General features: G+C 39.5%; 3 protein-coding genes across 4 annotated transcripts in view; 1 reads left to right on the top strand and 2 right to left on the bottom strand.

The window, feature by feature from the left end:
• Window positions 1-1,794: 1,794 nt before the first annotated feature.
• On the bottom strand, window positions 1,795-12,042 carry slc6a7 (solute carrier family 6 member 7). Its single transcript, XM_079647221.1, has 14 exons — window positions 11,667-12,042; window positions 9,537-9,774; window positions 8,918-9,049; window positions 8,259-8,466; window positions 6,887-7,025; window positions 6,631-6,765; window positions 6,414-6,517; window positions 6,204-6,328; window positions 5,974-6,086; window positions 5,746-5,883; window positions 5,549-5,648; window positions 5,142-5,260; window positions 3,523-3,696; window positions 1,795-3,436 (listed from the first exon to the last, which is right to left on the bottom strand). Exons 1-14 carry the CDS (start codon window positions 11,730-11,732, stop codon window positions 3,269-3,271), a joined length of 1,959 nt encoding a protein of 652 aa, XP_079503347.1. The 5' UTR covers window positions 11,733-12,042; the 3' UTR covers window positions 1,795-3,268.
• Window positions 12,043-15,535: 3,493 nt separating this feature from the next.
• Window positions 15,536-18,290, top strand: LOC307020406 (uncharacterized protein). 2 transcript variants are annotated; one of them, XM_079651737.1, is made up of 5 exons: window positions 15,536-15,942; window positions 16,032-16,087; window positions 16,184-16,313; window positions 16,398-16,526; window positions 16,621-18,290. In XM_079651737.1, the coding sequence occupies exons 1-5, from the start codon at window positions 15,921-15,923 to the stop codon at window positions 16,866-16,868; spliced, it is 585 nt and encodes a 194-aa protein (XP_079507863.1). In that variant the 5' UTR covers window positions 15,536-15,920; the 3' UTR covers window positions 16,869-18,290. The 2 variants fall into 2 exon arrangements, with proteins under 2 accessions (XP_079507863.1, XP_079507862.1); XM_079651736.1 differs by having other exon boundaries at window positions 15,536-16,313.
• Window positions 18,025-23,967, bottom strand: part of taf1 (TAF1 RNA polymerase II, TATA box binding protein (TBP)-associated factor) — a 17,686-nt gene continuing 11,743 nt past the window's right edge. Inside the window, exons 32-33 of the mRNA XM_079650937.1 lie at window positions 23,611-23,855; window positions 18,025-18,819 (exon numbers count right to left, since the gene is read on the bottom strand). Coding sequence (XP_079507063.1) covers window positions 18,597-18,819; window positions 23,611-23,855 — 468 coding nt within the window. The 3' untranslated portion in view covers window positions 18,025-18,596. The remainder of the gene's footprint in view (window positions 18,820-23,610; window positions 23,856-23,967) is intronic.

Here is a 23,967-nt window from a genome sequence, read left to right as displayed (position 1 = left end):
GAATGTGTACGAAGCGTGCGCTCAGTGGGATCACGTGATAACTTTAAACGAACTCACCCAAACTCACAAGAGGAAAACGCGGGAAAGTATATACGCAACATCCGCTCATTAGCATTTATCCCGCCATACAGAGGAGTTACAAAGGGTTGTCCGCTGCCCCGTACTGTAGATAAAACATAGGCGACTCAACATTTCAGGCAGTAGATTGTTATTATATTCTCAGTACAATGACGTAGATCGTTAATATTCGTTTCTTTACATTGCCCATTTCAATTTGTTTGTCGTTTGTTTTCCCCTTACTTATTAGGTTATTACCAGTCTATGGTTATTACGCAGTGTCTTCACTTTTAGTCATTCCCCAGAGGAGCATATTAGAACTAGAGAATGCAATTCCTGAAGAAATCGCTAGTGGGAATGCTTTATGCTGAAAAGCTGATGCTAAACTGCTATGCTGAAATGTAATGTGTAAGAAGAAAGTGAAGAATTTAGATTGAAATGATACATGAACACTGGGGGCTTGAATGTGTGATGAGAGAAGAAACAAAAGTAAAAAGGCTTGGAAAAGCAGCAGAATATTTGAAGTGCAAACTTTTTAACTAACTTGATGGCGAATGATCTGTCGCCATGCCAACGGCATTTTAGGACATCCAATAATACGCTTAGATGCGTTGATGGCTGCATCGTTTTCACTTAAGTTATGAGAAAACAGTGTTTCATGTCGAGCATTGTGTTGCCATGGCAACGGCATTTGAAGAAATCTCAAAACTGTCCCATAGATGTCTTCACGGCTGGACTGTTAGCACACATGTGAAGTTTGAGCACTTTTTGAACATTTTCATAGGAGTTAATGTATAGCGACATCGTCTGTATATGATGACATCCCATAATTGATGTAGAGCTGTTGAGGGCAGGACCATTAACCATCATCTGAAGTCTGCTGCTCTGAACATGTCAAGTCAGTTGAAGTTATGACATCATCGTGTTCCATGACACAGGTTTCAATGGTGATGTGCAGTAATCAGTGAGAGGAGAGCATTTTCATTGTTCTGAATGAGAGATAAACCTCTTACATGTGAACGTTTTGTTGAAGGAGCAGTTAGCAGTTGAAATCGCATGAAGATTTGTTGAATTCTGAAGAATTTCTCCATTGACTTCCATGTTAAAAATTTGATGAATTATGGGATGTATCTCTGGAATTATGAAAGTTATGAATGAGAAAAGTAATAGCTATCGATTCCCGACCGAGCTGAACGTTTTGATGTTTGAACGGAGTTTCTGCGATGTGGAATGTGGGAGAAGAAGAGGTGCAAAATCCCGGCGGAATAATAATAATAAAGAATTCCGTGCTTAGAAGAACAAGTAGTTGGAATGCTGTATCAGCATTCCCACTAAATTATCACATAGGCTATAGTAAAATACATTCTGTCTTTTCCTCCTGTTATACTGCTAAAGTGAGGTTTCATCAGGAGAACTTGGATTACATGTTTAAACCTTGCTCACTTTGTGCAATTATTGCCCTATTGTGGTAATATTCACACATTGTTAAAGAACTGAGTTGTTTAAATGGGATTGTGCTATTAAGACATTTAGAAAACAGCCTCTCTTGCCTAAATTATACCATATAACCGTATAACACAATCATTAGCAGGCATTTATCGTTACAAAAGCATTATTATGGAGGGAACTCTGAAAACTCAGATAAAATTGATCTTAACTCACAGTCTTAAATATTTTCATCAGCCATCTTTCAAAGAAAGTGGTATCCAATAAGTCACAAAAAAGGAATGAAAGATATTAAGGCAAAAGCAATATTTATTCACTGTGCAGTGCACAGCAATATACAACAGAATGGCAACACGGTGTACAAAGGCAAAAATATGTTAAAATTAAAGAAAAAACATGAGTTACAATCCTAAAATAAAGGATAATAAAATGTTCAAACATTTCAAAGTTTGCTTGAAAGATGCTTTAAGAGAAGGTACTATTTTCCTTTAAAAAAATATATACACGCCTTAGCCTAGTATGCTGGAATTGGAACAGGACACGAGGGGCCATGAAAACAGTTTAGGAATGTACAGCCTGAAATGGATGGGGGGGTCCTCTTAGTGAGCTGTCTCCCCTGATTCCTTATCATATGATTGTCTATATGTCCAGAGTTTGATATCATTAGCCTTTAGGGTCTTAAAAAACAGTATTTGTTAAATAATTGTCCAACATCAAATGTAAATAATAAATTAAGCAGCGTGGCCACTTAGCCAATAAATAACATTCAAACTGTTTTTGAATTCTTCTCTAAAAAAGGCCCTGAAATCCAATAACATTTGTGCCCTCAGAAAGTTGTCAATTATAGTGATTTAGTGACAATAATCGTGAGCTAGAGGGAGTATTACATTAATGTCTGTAGCTAATACATTTATGCAATTAGATGCAATCTACCATTAAGAACTGTCAAAGTTAAGTTCCAGTAAATACTAAAAACTAAATGCCTACTAACTGCAATCTATTTTCTTCTTGAAGTAGTAAAGTTGGTTCGACTTAAAGCCTGCATACAATACTACTATAGAATATTTGTAAACTTCATAATATCAATATATACAGAGCAAGTGAAAAAAAGTTAACTGATTGCTACATTTTCTGCAGGAACTGTCAGAACTGCAGATGATCACACATTGACATTACTTAATAACTTAATAGTTGATTTGGCAAGTTCTATTTACAAATGTACTTATTTATTGTAGCCCTGATTCTAGCAATCATTCATTTAAAAAGTAAAATGTGTTAAAAGTATTCCTGACTCAGTGCAGTTTGTATTCTGGCAGGCCGATGATTTGTGGTCACTTTTCCAGCTTGCTGAAGTTAAGCTTCAAGAGTCACTGCACTTTTTTGTCCCTTCTATTCGTACATGACTCAATCTGTTCCCTCAGCTGCTGTCGAGTGTTGTCAGTGATTATTCTTTGCACTTTGCTACTATGATTATAAATAAATCTGATATTATGCTGCATTACCATCATCCAAATGTCTCATTATGCCATCTAAGGTGAAGCCGATCCCAACTCTATAGCTGCAAACTTACATTTTACACAATGTTTAACAAAAGAGTTTGAAAATGAAATTCAAACATACAGTACATAGTGATATAAATAAAGCAATAGTCCACACTGCCCTGCAGGACACACAGGCGGTCAGACACAGCCTAGCTGGGGCGAATAACATAGATACAAAAAATTGACAACCTAGTTTGCTTATCACTTTGCATTGATCAGTGCTCTCACGCCTCACTTCCCGCATCCCACGTCATCGCAGTAAAGTCCATGTCTGTGAGCGTGACGGTGAACGGAGCCTCCACCCTCTCCGGCTCCATGTGCTGCTCTACTCTCGTGGAGCTGTTCAAGTTTACCCTCCAGGAATTCAGGGGTCGGATCGATTTCTGGAAACGCTTCAAAAAGGGAAGCAAAGGACATATTTAAAAAGATACTCTTCGTCAGTTTAATCATGAAATAGTGGCATGGTGCTGATACTGACATCTTTCAGTGTTCCTGTTTCTTTGCACAGGGCCACAATTGCCCAGATGGGGATCTGCATACAGCAGGTCGCTCCGATGCAAACGCCCAGCGCTTTACCCCACCGTGGATACACATAGGGCCCGTAGTGGAGTGATGTGTTGTACATCTCGATGAAGATGTAAATCAGGATGAGCTACAGCCACAAAGGGAAATGGCAACAGAAGAAAGAGTGAATGAGAAGGACAGCAGAGAAATGCTACAGGGGGGAGGATCAGATTGAATGTCAGTTTCTCCTCTTGAATTATTCACAACTGCTGTTTTTCAGAACAGTGGGCTACATTTCAAAGTAGTGGTGTACTTTATTTTCTTAGTTGGAGCAGTTTGTTAATAGACTTATAATACTTGGTTCTCCCTCAGTTTACAAATAACTCTTTAGTCATTTATTGGGATGATTTTAACTCACTGGGACAGTACATTCTGTCACCCATCATCAAATTACCCTTTGACTGTAAGTGCAACATTTCTATATCAAGTAGCCTCACTGTAAATGCTTATTTTGCTTTAGGTGACAAGAGCAGCAGAAATAAAAGGGACTGATGTAACATGGATTTTGCTACGTATGCAAACCGACAATACTGTAAAGGATCAAATAACATTTAATAACCTTTCAGCTGGCAGTGAAGGTCATTTCCTTGATATGGCCACGTTTAAGTAGAAATAATTATACAAAAACCTATTACATTTAATGCATTTGGATTATACAGAGAAGATAACACTTACTTTATGTTAATGATAACACAATAACCCAGCTGCATTTATGTAAGTTTAAAAGGTCCCTAGTATCCTCATTTTAAAGTTCATATTTGTATTGTGTGCCTCTACTGTGACATGGTTTTGCATGTTGTCAACTAACAACACAACAACAACAACAACAACAGTACAAAGGCCTGTACTACGAAGCCGGATTTTCACTTAGCGAGCTAACTTCAGGGAAATCTCTGGGTTTCCGGCCCTACGACGCTGGTTCACTTCTTACCGGGCTAGATCTACATGGTAACTTATGCTGAACGGCTAGCCTGGTCCGGAGCAGGTTAAGTTCCAGGATAAGAGATCAACTCAGTGAAAGCACTGCCTGCTGACCAATCAGAGCTCAGTGTGCGGAGTTGAAAGCTATCAAGTCATATTACTGGAGAAAGGAAATACAAAAAACTGCCGTTGCAGGAAAGACAGCCGGCAAAAATCAACTGACTGTGTAAACGTGAAAATTAATAGAATGTCACCTCCCATCTTCAGAACAATCTGACTAATATAACATTAGCGTTAAGAAAGCTTACTTAAATATCTGCTCAAAAGTAACAAAGGATCAAAGTAACATTACGTACAGTCCGCAGAACTGTGAGTGCAGACGTCGATGTGTCCCATTATCATTCATATCACATCATATCACTGTTCACATCATAATGTATCATATATTTCCTTATCTGAGTCAGCTTCTTGAGTTACCGAGTTGATTACCAGCGTCGTAGGACCGTTTAGCGAGAGCGCGTTTGTTTTGGATTAGGTAAGCCGGGTAACTCAAACATATCCAGGGTATGTTGAACTGGATTCGTAGTACAGGCCTCTGGTGTGTTTACTCACCAGCAGTAGAAATGGAGTGCAGAAAACCCAGCACGCTTTGAAGTAATACAGCACTTTAGTGCACCAGGGGGGACAATGGCGGATCATATCAATAATGTCCTGACAAAACTGGTTCACTCCTAAAAGAGAAGTTCATAAAGACATGCATGTTAGGAACACTGGAAATACCAATATATCATCGAAACAACAGAGCTTAACTGATGTGTTCACAAAATGCTGAAAACCTTAGGAAGCACACATCGAAATGTCCATGCTCAAACAATAAACATCACACAGCCCTACTATGAACATTCACAATACAGAAAGTCAAGGATCTCCTTCTTTACAACTTGCTAAGAATCACGTGTCCTGAATTCTTATGAATGATAGGAGTTTGACACGAAGGTTAGGGGTGTTTGATGGGCTACCGTAGAAGAAGGAGATGCCCATGCACATGAAGAGGGTGATGATGATGAGGCCAAAACTAGTGCTGAAGGAGTCAATGAGAGTGAACCAGTAAATTCCTCCCTATGAAGACACAGACAGCATGGGAAATGTGAGTCTGATCACAGAGCAGAGGCATTTGAACCCACATTCATCACTTCCTAAAGTTAAACACACTCACATCTGTCACCAACAGGAGACCCATCAGGTAAAAGCAGAAACACAGAGTGCCTAAGAACAAGGACTTGTGCAGCGTGTTTGTTCGGAGGTGCGGGAACTCATCCAGCACGGCCGTGGTGATGCCCTCCATGTTGCCAAACTGTGGAGCATCACAGCAGGTGTCAAACATACAGAGGGGGACTCATTGGTCTTTATTCCTGCTCAAATCGTTTGGGGTGTGTGGCCTTACCAGCGTATCGACCCCCATCATGAAGAGCATGAGGAAGAACATAATGGACCAGAAAACCGAGCCCGGCAGCAGAGCAAGGGCCTCTGGGTAAGCAACAAAGGCCAACCCAGGACCTGTGGGTGTAAGGTGAAATGTACCTTTAAGATTCACCTTTTGATAAACACGTGTTATTTAATCTGTATGGATTTCCGGATTAAAGAAGGACCAAAGGATTACTAAACAGTATCTACCTGTATCAGCCACCTCTCCGACAGGCACTCCCTTCTTCCACGCCATGTGACCCAGGATTGAGAATATAGCAAACCCTGCAAAGAAGCTGGTGCAGCAGTTTCCTCCGGTGATAATCAAAGTGTCCCTGAAAAATAAAAACTGCGAGTTAGAGACCAAACCTTTAATGACTGCAACAATGTAGCAGTTGGAGCAGAAGAGCACACACTCACCTGATTACATTGTTGTCAAACTTATTGTAAGATGCCATAGAAAGCAGTCCTCCAACTCCAATGCCCAAAGAGTAGAAGACCTGGGAGGCTGCGTCATTCCACACCTGTAATGTATCAGACCAAAATACGCCTTAAAAAAATGAAAATATCTAGATCACTTTAACACAGCAATTAAATCATCGTACCCACATGAGTTCCAGTCTAACATCAGAAGTACCTGTGCGTTAGCTAATCGGCTCCAGTCTGGCGTGAGGTAGAAAGCAATGCCCTGAAGAGAGCCTTCCAGTGTAGCCCCTCTGATGATCAAAACAATGAGCACAAAGTATGGGAAGGTAGCTGTTACATAAACCACCTGAAAACACAGACAGCACACAATAACATTAAACAAGATGTGCCAGCACAGGGCAGGACGGTGTGCGTGTGTTTGTGTGTGTTTTGTGGGAGCTGACAATAACAACAATGTGTAAATTCACCTTGCCAGAGCTTCGGATGCCCTTGAGCATACACAGGAAGATTATGATCCAGGCGGCCAGGAGGCACAGGGCCAGGGGCCAGCGTACAGGGCCCGGGTCGTGGAGGCCCTCACTGTTCACTACACCGAGCACACGCTCGCTGCAACACACACGAGTCAAACATAAATAGATCAAATGACTCGCCTCTTTCCTTAGCTAGTGGTGCTACACTTATTACGCATCAACGCAAGCAAGCCTTTGAGTTGTCATTTCTTCCTCTTTCTCTTCTTTTCAATTCAGTTCCCCAGAGAATTCTAAATGCCTCTGAATGCTATGCTATACGAGTAGTCCTCGTTACAGGGGTCAACAAACTCACCTAGATATTGTATCTTGCTTCAGTCTCTTGTTTGCTGCATATCAATAACGTCTAACATTTACTGAGACAGAGACACAGCCTTTCATACAAGATGTATTAAACGAGCTGCAGAGTAACTGTTATAAAGTATTACAGTCATGAAGTTTAACAACTGTTGTTTGAAAACATCATAGGAATGTATATTGGCATATTGAAATGTATTATGTAGATGAATTGTATTTCCAGCAACACATAAAAGCTTGTTGCAAGGTCCTGAGTCATATTAGCTCAAAAGGTGACAGTTTAACCAGTTTGAACAGTCCAGTCATTGTGAAGAATATTTGTGTTTGTTCAAGAAAAACAAATGGTTAAGAAGTTTTGTGTGCAGCATTACTGCCAGGTCCATTTAAAAAACGGCCAAATATTGAATATAAATAGCACTTATGGAGTCTGCTTAACATGCTGGATTACGTTTTGTAAAGAATATAGGATGACATTTACATTTTTAGGATGGTTCCAGAGGACAAAAATACATGTGTAGCTATTTATTGCCACGGTTTTGTTTACATTTATCTCCAGACTTTTATCGTTTCATAACAGCAACAAGGTGAAATCAGAGCTTTCTAAAACAGTATTGTAACCAGCATGGGTGTGGAATAAGCTGCAATATATGATTACTCTAAACATACTTCAGTCTTTTACAAAATGCACTGGACATAATCCAAGGCTCAGTGTAATGTGTTATGGATTGCTACTGAACGCCTCTCTTCCTTAACTATTTATATCGTGGTTTCTTTATTTATTGTATGTGTTTGAAATTGTTTTGATCTGAAACTGGTTATGTTACCCTTTTGACTCTGACTCCCTGGAAGAAGGGAGTTTGTATTGTGAAGGAACCTTCTGGCTGAAGATGCATGGAGAGATATAGTAGACTTTAAAGCAGTCCACACTAATGAAACATTTAAGGTTATTTTTTTCAAAACAGCCGGTAGAATTTTGAAAAGCATTTTATTTTTAAATGATAAAAGAACAACTTACTTCCAGAATCTTTCCGTGGGGCTGAGGCCTCTACCAGCAGAGCTGTTGGTGGTAATGTTTCCACAGAGGCCTATATTGGCAATAGCATCACAGGACCAGGGCAGGGGGCTCTGTAACGAGCTAGCCAGGTAGTAAAACGTCCAAGCTATAATGACGTTATAGTAGAGACACACCAGACAGGACACGCAGAGCATCCCAATACCAATACCTACAAGAAAGAGAAAGAGAAAAACTAGTCGTACACAAGAATGTCTTATATCCGTTTTTTTCTGGCTATATTTGTGAGGTCCGAAGGTTTCTTTATTATTGATTATATTTAGAAAGTGAGCAACAGAGCTCTCAGGAATTTTCAGGGTTTGCCACATGACGTATGCTAGTGAGGTGGCAAACTGATGCGAGTCAGCTGGCTATTTTCCTTGTCGGGGCTGACTGATGACAAGCATTTGCATGTCAACTTGAGATCCTGCTTACTCAAGTCATTGCACATGGTTCAAACTGGATGCTCAAGAGTCCTGGGGATTTAATATAGAACTGTGATTTAACACTTTTAACTAATTATGTTATAAGTCCCCACCTTGACCTAACTATCTCTTAGCGTCACTGAATTACGGTGTATGTAAGTGTCCTGGGATAAAAAGCTTGGTGCAGGAGGTTGTTACCTTTGAGCAGAGGGCAGCATTTCCACACAGTGATGGGGCCAGCTGCTCCGTACTGGCCTAAGCTCAGCTCCATGAGGAACAAGGGCACACCCGTAACAAAGAGCATAATGAAGTAGGGGATGAGAAACACACCTGTGAAGAATAGGAATACAGCAGTTTGAGAAAGTGTGGTGCTGGGGGGAGACTTCCACATCGCTACATGTAGACGGCCTGTAAAGGCAGGTTAATTTATATAATCTCTGTCTAGGTGGCAGCTTCACAGACCAATGACATCATCGCGCTTCACAGTTAGTCAAGTCTAAACATGTTGGATTTCAGATGGAGATGTATTAGCGTGGGTTAGACAGGCAGACCTTGTGTCTAGTGTGTAATCAAGGAAAACTTGTAGGATTAGTCAATGTTTGGTGTGTTAGTACTAAAGGCTGCCATGGAGACCACTGGACTGAGGGTGGAAAAAATAAGCCAGTGTGGTGAGGAGGACGGTGCACACCCATTGGCAGGGGGAAGAGGGCCCCTTGCCCAAATGGGTGTAACAAATCAGTACAGACGTACGGTACACCCAGGCATTTAAAGCATTTGAGACTTCAGAGGCCATTGAACATGCTTGTAGACCGCTCACCTCCTCCATTGCGATAACAAAGGTATGGGAACCTCCACACGTTCCCCAGCCCAACACAGTATCCGACACAGGAGAGCAGGAACTCGTACTTCCCTCCCCACTGCTCCCTTGGGATAACTAGAACTGGAGAGGGTGCAGGGCTCGGGGCTCCTGAGCCAAACTGTGGCTGCGGTGCAGGTGTAGCTGTCGTGTTGTGGCCATTTTTATTGATATTATGCCCGTTTAAGTGTAATGAATTCTAGAGAAAGAACAATTACAGTCAGAAAGGACATTCATATACAGGTATTAATATAACTCTGAAATTAACTAATTCCATTTTCCTTTCATGACAAGGTAGTCAAGTTGTTCATATGTGGACAAATAATAATGCAAAATATGTGGCAAAATACATTTTTCATTAAGTCAAGCAGAAAAACATGAATCAATTACCTTTCTTATAATTCTTTATTAAGCACATAACCAAACATTTGCTGGTTACGATGTTAATATGACATTTTGACTGAGTCGGAAATAACCACCATAGGTTTGGCTGAAAAACAAAATGGAAACAACCCTAATACTCAGCCATAAAAAGGGTTTGATTGTTGACCCTGTGGTTCTTATGCACATAGATACCAAGTAACAGACATGATGCTAGCTTGAACCAGTACTGGGTACCAAAATGTACTCAAATTTGGTTCAATATTACAGAGTTTGTCTTAGCGTGTAGATCTTTAATTTCGAATGTCAAACAAGCTGCGTGTAAAGTCTCCCCATTCTGTCTGTAACTCTTGAAATGTGAAAAACCACAAACTGTACTTTATCTTCCTCTTCCGTCAATCAGACAATCCACTTTGAACAAGAGAGGAACTATCTATCTCTGTCTCTGAACATCTCATGTCAGGTAGCAGGGAGGAAGTCTGACAGAATGATATAGCAGCCAGGCTTCTGCTTTTTATTTAAAGGCAATAGTTATGTGTTTAAAGATGAATAATTAACCTTTTATTTAAATGACACCCACACAAAACCACAGTTAAGTTCTGAGTCATTTGAAATGTAATGTCTTTTGAGATGTATGGTCTCCCCAAGTAGGGCCTGCACAACAAGAGTATGTGTTCATATGTAACTTATGGAGGCAAAGTGTCAAGTAGTTGTCTGGCAAGTTGTACTGCAATATGTAGTTGTGTTAACAAGATGATATAACAGAGGAATCTGTTTAAACAATTGCAGTGCCTAGAGTAACCTGAGGGCTGATTAAGTTTCAAATAAATGTATCAAAGATTGTGCAAAAAGAGCGAAAGATATATCCATTCCATGGAATATAACAAAAAGTGTATCTCGAGCCGCTTTCTCAAACTTACCTACCCCTCCTTTAATCAATTCAAATCAGAAATATGTACAGAAAATAAGCACAGGTGACATTGAAAAGCCCCAGGCAAATGTCCTAGCCAAGATATCAGCATCACTGGAAGATGGAGTCTGGCGAGGTTTGGTGTTATGTTGAACAAATAATCCTTTATAATTTGAATTGCTGGTGATTACCGTCTTCTCCATTGACTAATTGCTTATTAAATTAGATTGAAGACTATGTTTGATCATTCCAGCTCTCAAAATCAGAATAAGAAATATCTATTTGTTGAGGACTTTCCCAAATGGCTTAAAAAAAAAAGCACCAATGTAAATGTTAGCTGGATCAGAGGTACATGAAAAAACTCCTGAATATTGTATCACAAAAAAAAAAAAGGTTTCACCTCAGAGAAAAACAATGATTGGGGAAATAATTGTAATGCCAAAGTGCTTTGATTAAGTTGAATAACGGGATATACCATCATTAAACCACCACAACCATCATCTGTGTGTGTGGTCGTGTAAAAACTTGGGAAATGTCTGGGCACACACATCTGTTGAGTACACACGCTTTATCTCTACTGTCTGCAGTGTGAAGGGTGAAGCTGAAGGGTGAAGCTGAAGGCAAGCCTGAGGTGAGAGCGATGTGGACAGACAGGTTAGACTGCTTAATCTAAACAAATGTTACCTGTCCTGCCACGAACACTGTAAACGCCAGGGGACCTGGGGTAAACTAATGAGTGATCCACGTTTCCTTTTGAGTCAAACAAAGTGATGTGGTTGGAGTGTGAATAACAAACATACCTGCGCTGTGGTTGCACTTGCTACTGCGGGGTTGCCGAGTGCCGCTTTGCCACTTTCGTCCTGCATTTCCCTCCCCCGTTGCAGGTGGTGCTTCCCTATTTTATTTGTACCCTGTTAATCCATATTTTACACGCTAGAGTCCTCTAAGAAGTACGCCACGTTGCTGTAGTTTTAGAGGTAGTTGAAGAAGTCCTGTCGCTCGGTGTTAACCGAAGCGGCAGCGGCAGGGAGACATCGGCGGTGACGAGGAGGAAACAGCAGGCCGGGAGGTGAAGGGCAGGGAGGCAGAGCGCAAGTGCAGGAGAGGGAGACACCTCCTCCAACCTGCTCTGCTTTGTGTGAGAGGAGGCCAGGGTGTATTCAGATATGTTAGTCATGTGAAGGACCATGGGAGGGACATTGTTTAATAAAAACAAAATATATATCTGGAAATCTTTGTCATTATGTGGTGCTCTGTCTGTCCTGTACATGAGATCAACGCACGGACTGGAGTGTATGTGGGTGTAGGCCTACTCAGTGAAAGTTTTGAGTTTTAAAAGTGTTAACGAATACCTATATGGAAGCCCATTTCCGCCACTTAAAAAAAACTAAACCTCTTAAAATTCATAATTATGAGATAAAAAAGTCATAATTATGAGATAGGAAAGTCGAAATAATGAGATAAAAAGTCAATATGAGATGATTGCAATTGTCAGAATTATAATATACTTTAACATGTGATGAATTAAAATATAATTGCAGCTGTTTGAGACACGTCAAAGATGTACCAAATATTCTCAGTTCATATATTTCTAAGTACACACAAACAAAGTAATGTGTTGCCCTTATATTAACTATGTGTAAGAACAGAATGCAAAATACACACATGTATGAATTGAATTATTTATTCAATTATTTAAACAAATAGCATACAAAATTGCTGTTTTCATTTTGACTGCATTTTAATCTAACTTGCTACAGCATCAGCAGCCTTTAATCGTAATCCATCGATACGTTTATGAGTGATTTAAATGCCAAGCTGTCTTTTGGTAAATAACAAGAACAGAACCTTAATAGAATAGTGCTTACAAAATGATTATGTCAATTGTAACACATTGGACTATTATGTGACATCTCTTATTTTTGTAATAAATCACTTATTTCCCAACATGGTAACGGGTGAACCGGATGTCAAGTGTTGCTTCTTCAAAAAGAACAGTGGGGCTGTTTATTTGGTGCATGTGTTCTGGAGGTAAGATGAACGTCAAATGCTTTCCATTTTCAATAAACACAATTTGTAAATAAAACATATCACAGAGTAAGGTTGTTCCATTTGTCTTTCATATCCCAAATGACCCTAGACATTACCATATATAAACCATGTAATAACCATAACTGTATGTTGTCTGAAATAACTGATTTAGACTCAGGTTATTAGTGAAGTCTAGCAATATAAACCATCAATCTCAAACTACTTCCTTAACTGAGGTATTCACAGAAAGTTCTCTGCATTGAAACGTAAACATGTTCTTAAACTGAAAACAATGTTCCACAAAAGTGTCTAAAAGCAGTAAAGAAATATTGACAAGATGCACACTTTTTATCTCATAATTATGACTTTTTATCTCATAATTTCGATTTTTTTATCTCATAATTATGACTTTTCATGGGGATTTCTTTTTTTTTAAGTGGCGGAAATGGGCTTCCATACCTACATTATTTTACATCCTTAAAACAAACACCATATACACATATGTACATGGATTAAAAACTCAACTTGAATTATGAAATAACTACAAGTTATGTACAAACTGTTCCAAATCCAAGTTGCTAAACTAGTCCTCCTAGTTCCCAGGTAGCTAGATGCTAGCTAACTGGGACATGCCCTAATTAGTCAAATGCACAATGCAACCTGAGCTTTTCACAGTTTAACTTACTTTTTTGTTTTATGTTTTTATAAGTTGAGCCAATAATAATTGCAGCCCATTTAACCCTGATGTTCATTTAAATCAGTCTTGGTGGCTTCAATTTAACATCACTTAAAGTAGCCCAATATCTGATTTGATTTACATTTATTTCCTTTGAGCCATAAAGAACAAAGAAGCACTTTGCCGCTGGTTTGGATGAGAAAGAAAGATAATCTTATGTTTCACATGGCTCGAAGGGAAGCTCTCATTCTTGTGTTAATCTGATTGTGTGTGTCTCTGTGTGTGTGTGTGTGTGTGTGTGTGTGTGTGTGTGTGTGTGTGTGTGTGTGTGTGTGTGTGTGTGTGTGTGTGTGTGTGTGTGTGTGTGTACACTAAAAACATTCAGCAAAAGCTCCAAACACCACATGAACAAAAAGTGACATGGTTCTGGAAAACATGTCTTATCTTATACTACAGTGAGAGTCGTCTGAATGTAAAGTCTAAATCTCCCTAAAAGATAAACACCATTGTGACATATTGTATCGCTCAACCAAGGCTATAACCTATAGGTTTACCATATTAGTTTGTGATGGTATAGTAATTGGGTGTCTCTTTTTCTTTTCTTGGTAGCAACCCCTCGACTCTTTAATCCACATAAGCTCATGATGCTTCTTAAATCCAGCCAATCTGTTAGGTGTCTAAATTTAACAGCGCCCTAATCAACAAATCTGGGTCAATAGTTGCTATGGTGAAGCTAAACACAGTTCAGCTCCTGCAGAGCAAAAGAACCATAGTTGGGACTGTAAAGAATCACATTGTTGAGGATGAAGATTTAGCCCAATTTTTTCTGATGCTGGTCCACCTAACATCGTTAAAATGGAGGAGTAAGGACAAGAATTTTAAGGAGATTTGAGGATTTAGATGAGAAAAATGGAACTCCAAAACCATCTCCAGGGCGATTGGAGCCCGTATATCTGCAATCAACCGCCAGAGGAGTTTGATACAAGACCAAACCATCATCATCTCTGCAATGAGTTAACAAACAACTCTGTGCAGCTGAAGGGCAATTCAGATCCATACTGCAGCATCTGGAAGGACACTGAGCAAACAGAAGTCAAGAATTGTAACAATCGGTCATTTGCCATGGATGCTAGAATAAGACTAGATCATTTGAAGTCAGGGTGCCATTCACCCTGTTCCACGGATGGGATGTTGTACAAGTATAACTGTCAAAATGACAGCTGGGACAGTGAAGACTCCCGGGAAGAAGACTCGGCTTTGGACTCAGTAGAGCTTCTTGAGTTAGAGGAGGGTGAGCAGGATGAAGAGAGCTGGTAGGTGCCATCAGACCTTTAGCAGTATTCTCTCTGAGAGTGGGGCTTAATTCAATAATTATTTCTCACTTAAGGGTGGGACAATGTTAATGGACACTTCATGTAAATAAGGTAAAAAAAGAGGAACTAATATACATTACAAGTCATATTTTCATTTGATTACTTGCATCAAGAAAATGTTATGCGTGTTATGAAATATTATCGTCAAACATGCAAATGAGGCTTTATCTAATGTTTCTTTGGTCAAATAACGAGGAATCTACAAATGTGCAGTACAATAGACCAAGTGTAATAAAAACAAACAGCATATGATGCAAAAAATCCAAACAGCATGATTCTCCCTGTAATGTATTTCCTTAAACTTTAAATAAAACACAGACCCAGGTTTGATTTATTGTCCTTGTCCCCATGCAGTTGAAAAGATGTTAGGATGCTATTGGTTTTTGGTATTTGACAAGACAACTCATCTAAACAGGTCCACCTTGACATAGAGCTGTAGTGAGATATGTTCAGTGTCAGCTAATTGCGTATTCCTTACAGGTTATATGAGTCTCCAAAGAAGCAGGAGTTAGAGGAGAGAAGTGAGTCTGCCCTCAGATGGTGTCGACACGTCTTGGATAACCCCAGTCCTGAGATGGAGGCGGCATGTCGCTCACTGATACATTGGCTGAATCAAAGTAAGCATTAGCACTTATTGTCTTCCTAATATTTTTGATTTTAAGATTTATTTTTGGTTGATTAATTTGGTCACATTTATCTTATGCCCTCTTTCTGTATTGTCAGGATCAGGCAGTTTTTACTACAGACATCCTACAGTTTTTCAGCACAATATGGGTTCCTCTATGTACAAAACATCTGTCAGTTCAGGTAACACAAAAGGGAGAGTTTAAGGATCCAACTCAATCTTAATGTAATATATTCTATTAGCCCTTATTTTATATGTATTATTCTAATCAGATCATAATGAGCTGAGCATCTCGCGCGACACGATATATTCAAACTGCAGACTGCAGGACATCACGGACGTCCACATCATGGCCCGTATACAGGAAGCCAGTGAGTACAGAGCAGTGTTTTTATGATTTAGTGTACACTGCATACTACATTTTGGTTGGATTGTAATAACCTTGGTTCATCATTTTCAGGTTTAAGACAAGCCTATGTTTCCACACCTACCAGGATGAGAAGCCCTGAGCCATCAGTAATGTTTCTGTCTTATTTTAACACCACTGTTGAACATAGTAATAACTTACCTGCAGCAAATAAAACTAAGATTTGTTCTTCCTCTTGTTGGCAGCCTGGTCTCTCGTCACTGAGCTCTTCCCCTCGCCGCTCACCAACAGTTACTAAGCAGGGCTGCCAAAGTCCGAAACTGGCCAGACTACACCAGCAAGTCATCCAGTTCAAGCTGCTGAAACAGAATCAAGGTACACATAGCATATGTATAGGTATAATACATTTGTGTTTATGTATTTGAGTGTGTGCACATATGACCCTTGTGTCTTCTGCAGCCACATCACCAGACAGGACGCGGACACCTCTGCGGACCAGCCTCCGCTCCCTTCAGGCTGTGAGGAACAGCAGAAGTTCGGACAAAGAGGACTATCAATTACTTGACCATATCACTTCCACAGCATCAGGTTTGGATGTTTTTTCTCACATAAAAATAAAAAAACACAAGAAAACCACATACCTTACACCCAGTAGTGCAAATTGGTCCTAATGTTTTCTCAGGTGCATCATCTGTCAGCAATGTGTCGGGCTGCTGGTCTCCTTCACTTTCTTCAGCGGCCATGATCTCCAACAGCTCGCTGCACGCAGTGAGAGCCTCCGAGCGGGTGCTGAGGTCTCATTCTCTCAGCCCCAGCAGGATCCCTCACCCCGCTAAAGGAAACCTCTCTGATCATGGACGCATTTTCGCCTCACCTGACAGGTCAACCAGCATGGCTTGGGGCAGAAATGTGCCGTCCACTCAATGGTGAATCCCTGATAGTAGGCTAACATTTTGATAGGGTAGAATAAAAACAGATGTTTATGTCATATCCAATATGTATTTACTTGAATGCCTGCCTTCATAATCATTTAAATAGTGCTGGGGAGTGACTAGTTCAAAGAAACAGTGTAACGTGATCAAAATACAAAATAACTTTAATTGCTACAGAGAAAAAATATGTAATTTACAAATTAGTGTATATATTTATTTTTTTACTTTTAAGCTTTCTTGCACAGTTTAAAAAAGTAATCAAAAAGTAACCAAATGATAAAGGTAACATTACTTTGAAAAAGTCATTAAAATGTTACTTTCTACATTTTAACAAAGTATTCTCTCTCATCTATATTTAAAAACAAGCAGATATGAGGAGCAGTAGATTGTGGAAATAGTCTTTCATAAAGGCATGTTACATTTTGAGGTTTCCATCAATTCTCTGAGCAACACCTGACAGAAGCATCCTCGTGGTTGGGACTTCATACGACCAAACATCCTGTGTGCTGAAATGAAACAAGGTTGTTTAAAATATAAACTGTGTGATGTGGAATATTATAATAAGGAATTCAAATGTTATCAGTGTTTGTTACAGAAGTGGTTTTTCTATGCTGATTTGAATGTGAAATATCCGCATTGTAAAAGCCTTTTAAAAGTGAAGTTAGACCAGTCAAATTTCTCGTTGCTGTGGACAATTGCAGAATAAGCTTTTCTTTTGCCATCAAGCACTGCACTGAGAACAACACAAAAGGTGACCTCATGCTCAATAGGAAGTGGTCTTGTTACCGAGAAATAGATGGAGGTGTGGCTTGTGTGCAATTTTATTTTGTGACTACATACTGTGGATAGTCTTTCCAACATAAACGATACCAGGGCCCTGGAGCCAGCTCATCTAAATGTTATGCAGCTATTACTTACATTAAAGTGACTTAGATCTGTGCTTTTCCTGTGATGACATTCATATATCAATAAAGTCAAACCAAACCCAGTGAAGTTGTAATCATTTTCTTTTGTTGGCATGCAGTGGGCCTTGTGGTTTGTAACATCAACTGCACACACAGCATCCATCAAAGTTAACTTCAAATGTAATCAAACCAAGTTCATCTCTGGTGGTGGGTGTGGTCTTTAGATTAAACATGTCAATATGGAATATGTTTGTTTTTTAAAACCAGATTTAAACCACTTTATTTCACAAAGCTTGATTCTTTTTTAGCACTTGGAGAGTTAAAACATAATACTAAATACAAACGATGCTCATTCTATACATTTCCTGGACAAATTTAAACAGAGGAAGAAGTTAATGTTTAATGAACTCTAACGGCAGCTTAATGTCTTTTAGAAGTACCGGTACATGAATTTGTGTTTTTCAAAGAGCTGTCTAATAACCTACAGTGTGTTTATTCTATGTTTTAATAAGGAAGTGGGATAGAAAAGTCGCTTCTTAACAACTTGAGAGCACGGTATATGATTGAGTTTAAACGGAACAAAACAAATGTACATAGATGTCAAGATACAACTTATAAAAGGCAAAGTGAAATGTACAATATGCTGTGTGTCTCTTAACTGTAGGTGCAGCAGAGCTTACAGTAGAGGAGCAAGCTACAAACGATAATTTACAAAAATATGTACAACATTTTCTCCTTGGAAATCGTATTTTCTCCACATAAAACTGTGATTATAAATAATGTTTTCCGAATACTGCGGGTAGAAAGAAAATAAAATGTCACTAGGTTTCAGAGTCCATGTCGCTGTCTCCTCCTATTGATCTGAACTCTTCGCTCTCCTCGTCTTCACTGAGCTGGACCTTGGAGAGCACAGCTGGGGCTCTCCTCCGTGCTTCATCTTCTTCATCTTCCTCCTCCTCTTCGCTGATGCCGTATTCTTCTCCGTTTCCCAAACTGGAGGGCTGCAACTGACTCCGGATCTCTGGCTCCTCATAGCTGCCGTAGCTGAGACAGAAGAGAGGGGAGTCAAACAAGAGGTGTTTTAAGTAATAATCTTAAGATCTTCATCAAATCAAACCCTGTTTTCAAAACTATTCATATACAGTATGTCATTATTAAGCAATAGACATTCGATGTATTTGCCTCCAATATAATCACATCTCTGTATTAGTTTTATTGTTATAGTAGCTAAGAAAATAAATCAATTGCTTTTTGTCAATGAAGACAAATTCCAAAAAGAGTGACTTAAACAAGTTGCTTGTATACATAATGGCGCATTTTCCACGGAGCGCGGTTTAAGCGTGCCGTGCCTTGCTCGTTTTTGGTCACGTTTCCACTAGGGGTAGTTCCGGTTAGCGGCTACTTTTTCACATTTTTCTGGCTCTCCAAAATCGAGGTTCTTTCCGGGCCAACAACCGGGCTGAGTATGCTAAACTAGTGAGAGAATTGCTGGCAACTACAACAAGATGAACATATTTGACCGTGATTTAATTGTAATACACGTTTCAAAATGATGGGCCTCTTGTGGGGAATGTTTGTTTGTTTTTGTTGTTGTTGTTGTTTTTGTTGCGGCTGTGTGTGCTTGTATGATCGGGATTTTGATTTCTGCCTATTAAATAATTCGAAAATAGACTTCAGCCTTGCATCTAGTTTGACCTTAGCCTACAAATGCTGTACTCACAAAACACTGCTATTTCCTATGTTACTGAAACCTTATGAATGAGGCAAAAGGATTAAAAATTATTCATCTTAATATCAGGAGTTTGGTGTCAAAAATTAACCAGCTTCGTGTATGGGTCATTATGCATAAGCCACACATTATCACACTTTCGGAGACCTGGCTAGGTAGTCATATATCAAATAATGAAATTAATTTGACAAATTACAATTTATACAGATCTGACAGAGTCTCATTGGGTGGAGGTGTGGCCATTTTTGTGTTAGCAGAGCTCGCTTCTGAATTGATTACTCCCCCTGTTGAAGCTTATCTTTTTGAATGTATTTTTGTTAAAATCACACTGCATGAAAACAAGCGACTGATCATTGGAAGTGTATATAGACCACCATCATCCCCTGCTGATTCCTTTAATAATATAATCTCCACCATCAATTCCATCAATTCTATTTCTCAGAAAGGCGAACTAATAATACTTGGTGACTTTAACAAAAATTGGCTTGATAAATCATGCTCTAAAGAAAAAAATCTACTAAATAATCTAAACCTAACTCAACTTATTAAAGAGCCTACTCGTATTACACCCCGGTCTCAAACTCTTCTTGACTGGATACTGGCTTCTCATCCTGACAGATTTTCCAAGTCTGGTATCATGTCAGACTGTTTTAGTGACCATTGTGTTGTTTACTGTGTGTGGAAAATTAAAATTCCGAAAGTGCCCCCTAAGTTGATTAGTATCAGACAATATAAAAAACTGAATCTTGACTTATTTTTGAATGATTTACTTGCTATTAACTGGGACAGATTTCAGTTAATACCTTATGTTCAAGATGCATGGGATTTTTTTCTCTCCGAGTTCACAAAAGTAGTAGATAAACATGCACCATGGAAAACTATTAAGGTAAAGGGTAGACATCTACCCTGGATCAGTCCTGAACTTATTGACCTCTTTAGGAAAAGGGACAAAGCATGGACAACATACCATCTGACAAGAGACAATGCTGACTGGGAAATATATAGAAAACTGAGAAATCTAAGCAAAACTAAAACTTCTAATGCCAAAGCTATTTACTACAGAGAATGCCTGACTGGTGACTTTAAAAATCCCAAAGAATTCTGGAGAAAAATTAAAACAATTACTAACATCTCTGAAAAACATTCAATTAATCAAATTAATCAAATTAAGCTTGATGGCAATATTCTACATGATCCACTATCTATTTCCCAGGTCTTCAACAATCTTTTCTCGTCTGTCTGCTCCTCGCTTCTCCCTGACAGTCAACCGACTACCAGTTCTCCTGGTAATATGCCACCTTGTACCAGTTCTTTTTCCTTTCGGAAAATACGACCAACTGAAGTGCAGAAAGTAATTTGTGAATTAAAGGTAAGCAGTGGTGCTGGACTTGATGGGGTTGAAAATCGTTTTCTCAAGCTAGCCGCCAATATTATTATGTACCCTCTTACTGATTTATTCAACCTGTCACTTGTCTCCAGCGAACTACCACTTATCTGGAAATATGCACGTATTATTCCTCTTCATAAAAGTGGTGATCAGCTTGATTGCAATAATTACAGGCCTATCTCCATCCTATGCTCTGTTGCCAAAATATTTGAAAAAATCATCTTTAACCAACTTTCACTATACCTTAGTATTAACAACATTCTCACACCCCTTCAATCTGGTTTTAGATCAAATCATTCTACAGCTACTGCCCTACTTAAATTCACAAATGATGTGTTCTCTGCAGCTGATAGAGGGGAGTTAACTGGTGCCATCTTTATTGATCTTACCAAAGCTTTTGATGTTGTTGATCGCTATTTACTACTTGATAAATTATATGCTATTGGACTTTCTAGAAGTGCATTACTTTGGTTTAGCTCATATTTACATAATCGAAAACAGTGTGTTATTTTGAATGGGAAAAGTTCTGATCTCCTTATACAGCATAGTGGAGTACCTCAGGGCTCTACACTTGGACCACTACTTTTCACCATTTATATAAACAATTTGCCCTCCATTTTTCAAAACTGTAATGTTCATCTATATGCAGATGATACCGTTATTTACACATCAAAACCAAATCTCTCTCAAATTCAAGTTTCACTCCAGTCAGATTTCACCCTCCTGCAAGACTGGCTATTCCAGAACAAGTTACTTTTGAACAAAACTAAATCCTTCTCTATGATCTTTGGTACCCGACACAAACTCAAATCTTTGACTGGCTCATGTGATATTTCTTGCAATGATGGTACAATTCTGCATAGAGTTGACAGTTTTAAATATTTAGGGGTATGGCTTGACTCTAACCTTTCATTCAAACCTCATATTGATCATATACTGCATAAAGTAAACTTTGGTCTCGGTACTCTTTACCGCTCTCGGCACTGTTTTACCTTAAAAGTTAGGAAAAAACTTGCTACCCAACTGCTATTTCCCTTATTAGACTATTGTGACGTTGTTTATCTCAATGCTCCGAAATCTGTTCTAGCCCCGCTAAACATTGCTTACAATAGAATGTGTAGATTTATTCTCGGTTGTGATTTCCATACACACCACTGTGCACTGTACCTAAACCTCAATCTCCCTTCTCCTGATTTGAGAAGACATTTGCACTGGCTTGAGTTCATTTATAAAAGTTTCAACTTTAATTATCCCCCATATTTGAAACAGTATCTCTTTCGTTTTACATCAACCCACCAAGTTAGACATACCTCTCAGCTCTTCTTCACCGTTCCTCTTGTTAAAAAGGACATTGGCAAAAGAGCCTTCAAATTTAAAGCTCCTGCTGATTGGAATAACTTACCTGCTACCATCAGATCTCTCCCTACTCTGACTTTGTTCAAGCGTGCATTGTCGTCTCACCTCAAGGTTGAATGTTTTTGTATGACCTGAAGTACTTTATTTATTGTTTAAGGGTTGTTGAGGCTCCATCTTATTTCACCATCTCCTCATGAGATGACCCACCTATTGCCCATTTCTAAGTCTTTATTTCTAAGTCTTTATTGTTATGATTTTGTATATATAGTACAGCTACTCTACTTTACTCTACCCAATGATATGCATTCAATGTAACCGCCTATAATGTATTACCATGTGCTGTATGCTTAGGCTGAATGTTTGTAATTTCTTGGTTATTTCTTCCGATGTATGTGTGTGAATGTTGTTTGTATGTTGTACTTGTTTGTTATTTGTTTTCTTGGGACCCCCTTGAAAACGAGGTGATTCACCTCAAGGGGTTTATCCTAATAAAGAAATTTGAAATTTGAATATATATATATATGCCGAAGTAACAACATACTGATACCGGTTAGTAAAAACCATGAATTAATGCTGTGACAAGTCTGCAGAGAAGACGGCAGGCAAAAAACTTTTTAAAATGCGGTGGGTGAGGAGCTCAACGTGAACTGTCAACAGGAGGGCGGGGGAGCCTCGCTGTGGGGAAGCAGTGTGTGGACCTGTCAGCGCAATTTACATGATGCCGAATTTAACAAACACATTAAAATAATTGGTTTAAACGGCGTAATAATAAGGACGATCGTCCGTTCTGTTATTCTCCAGAACACACAGATGGCCAGTCCGCCCCTGTGTAGCATGTTATTTCGATGAGAGATGAGCAGATCGCCACTGGACTTTCAACTAAAGACACAGCCACGCAAAAACTGCGACATTTGTACAGCTCCTTATGGGTACTGCAATTAGTGAAGTGCTTTCCTCCGTGGTGAAACGATCAGCACTGCACCACGGAGGAAAGCGGCAGGAAGTCGCCTGGAGTTAAAGAAAGCGGGGCTGCGTTGCGTGCATGGCTTCTTTCCGCAGGTAACGGGGAGACGCGCTCTGGCGGAGGTCTCGTTCAGGATCAGAAAATACAATTTAAATATTTTGCACACTTATTCCACTTATTCCAAGTGTGCCACTGGTTACGGTGCCAGGGGTTGCCGACCCCTGCTATAGTTACTACCCCAGTTCCTAAACTGTAATGAAAACGCAGCATAAAGCGAGCCTGGCCTACCAAGGCCCAACTATACCGTACTAAGCCGTGCGAGGCCCTACAGTGGAAACGCGCCATTATAAGCCTCTTCATTCCTCAGTACAGTTACAGAGGCTTCTGGACCAGTTGTACCTGACGTTGCTGTCTTCCATGTGAGGAACATCAGGCCCGTCCCCTTCATAGGACATCATGCTCTCGTCCTGCTCCATAGTGGCTCTGGCCGTCTCCTGAGTTCTCCGTGGAGGAGTGGGTCGTACGTACAACTCTCGGTCAGAGTCACTGCCACTCTCCGACAGCTGTATGGCTAGAGGGGAAACACAAGGCATCAAGACAAATGACACGCAACTCAAAACAACATGAGAGGCTACACATGGTTTTCACAAAGGATTCATTATTATTATTATTATGCCATTAAAGGTCCCCTATTATGCAGAATGCACTTTTTGATGTCTTTTATACATAAATATGTGTCCCCGGTGTTGGGGAAAT

Source organism: Notothenia rossii, assembly GCF_949606895.1.
Source record: "Notothenia rossii genome assembly, chromosome: 9".
Taxonomy (NCBI): Eukaryota; Metazoa; Chordata; class Actinopteri; order Perciformes; family Nototheniidae; genus Notothenia; species Notothenia rossii.
This window is presented reverse-complemented; position numbering and strand designations above follow the sequence as displayed.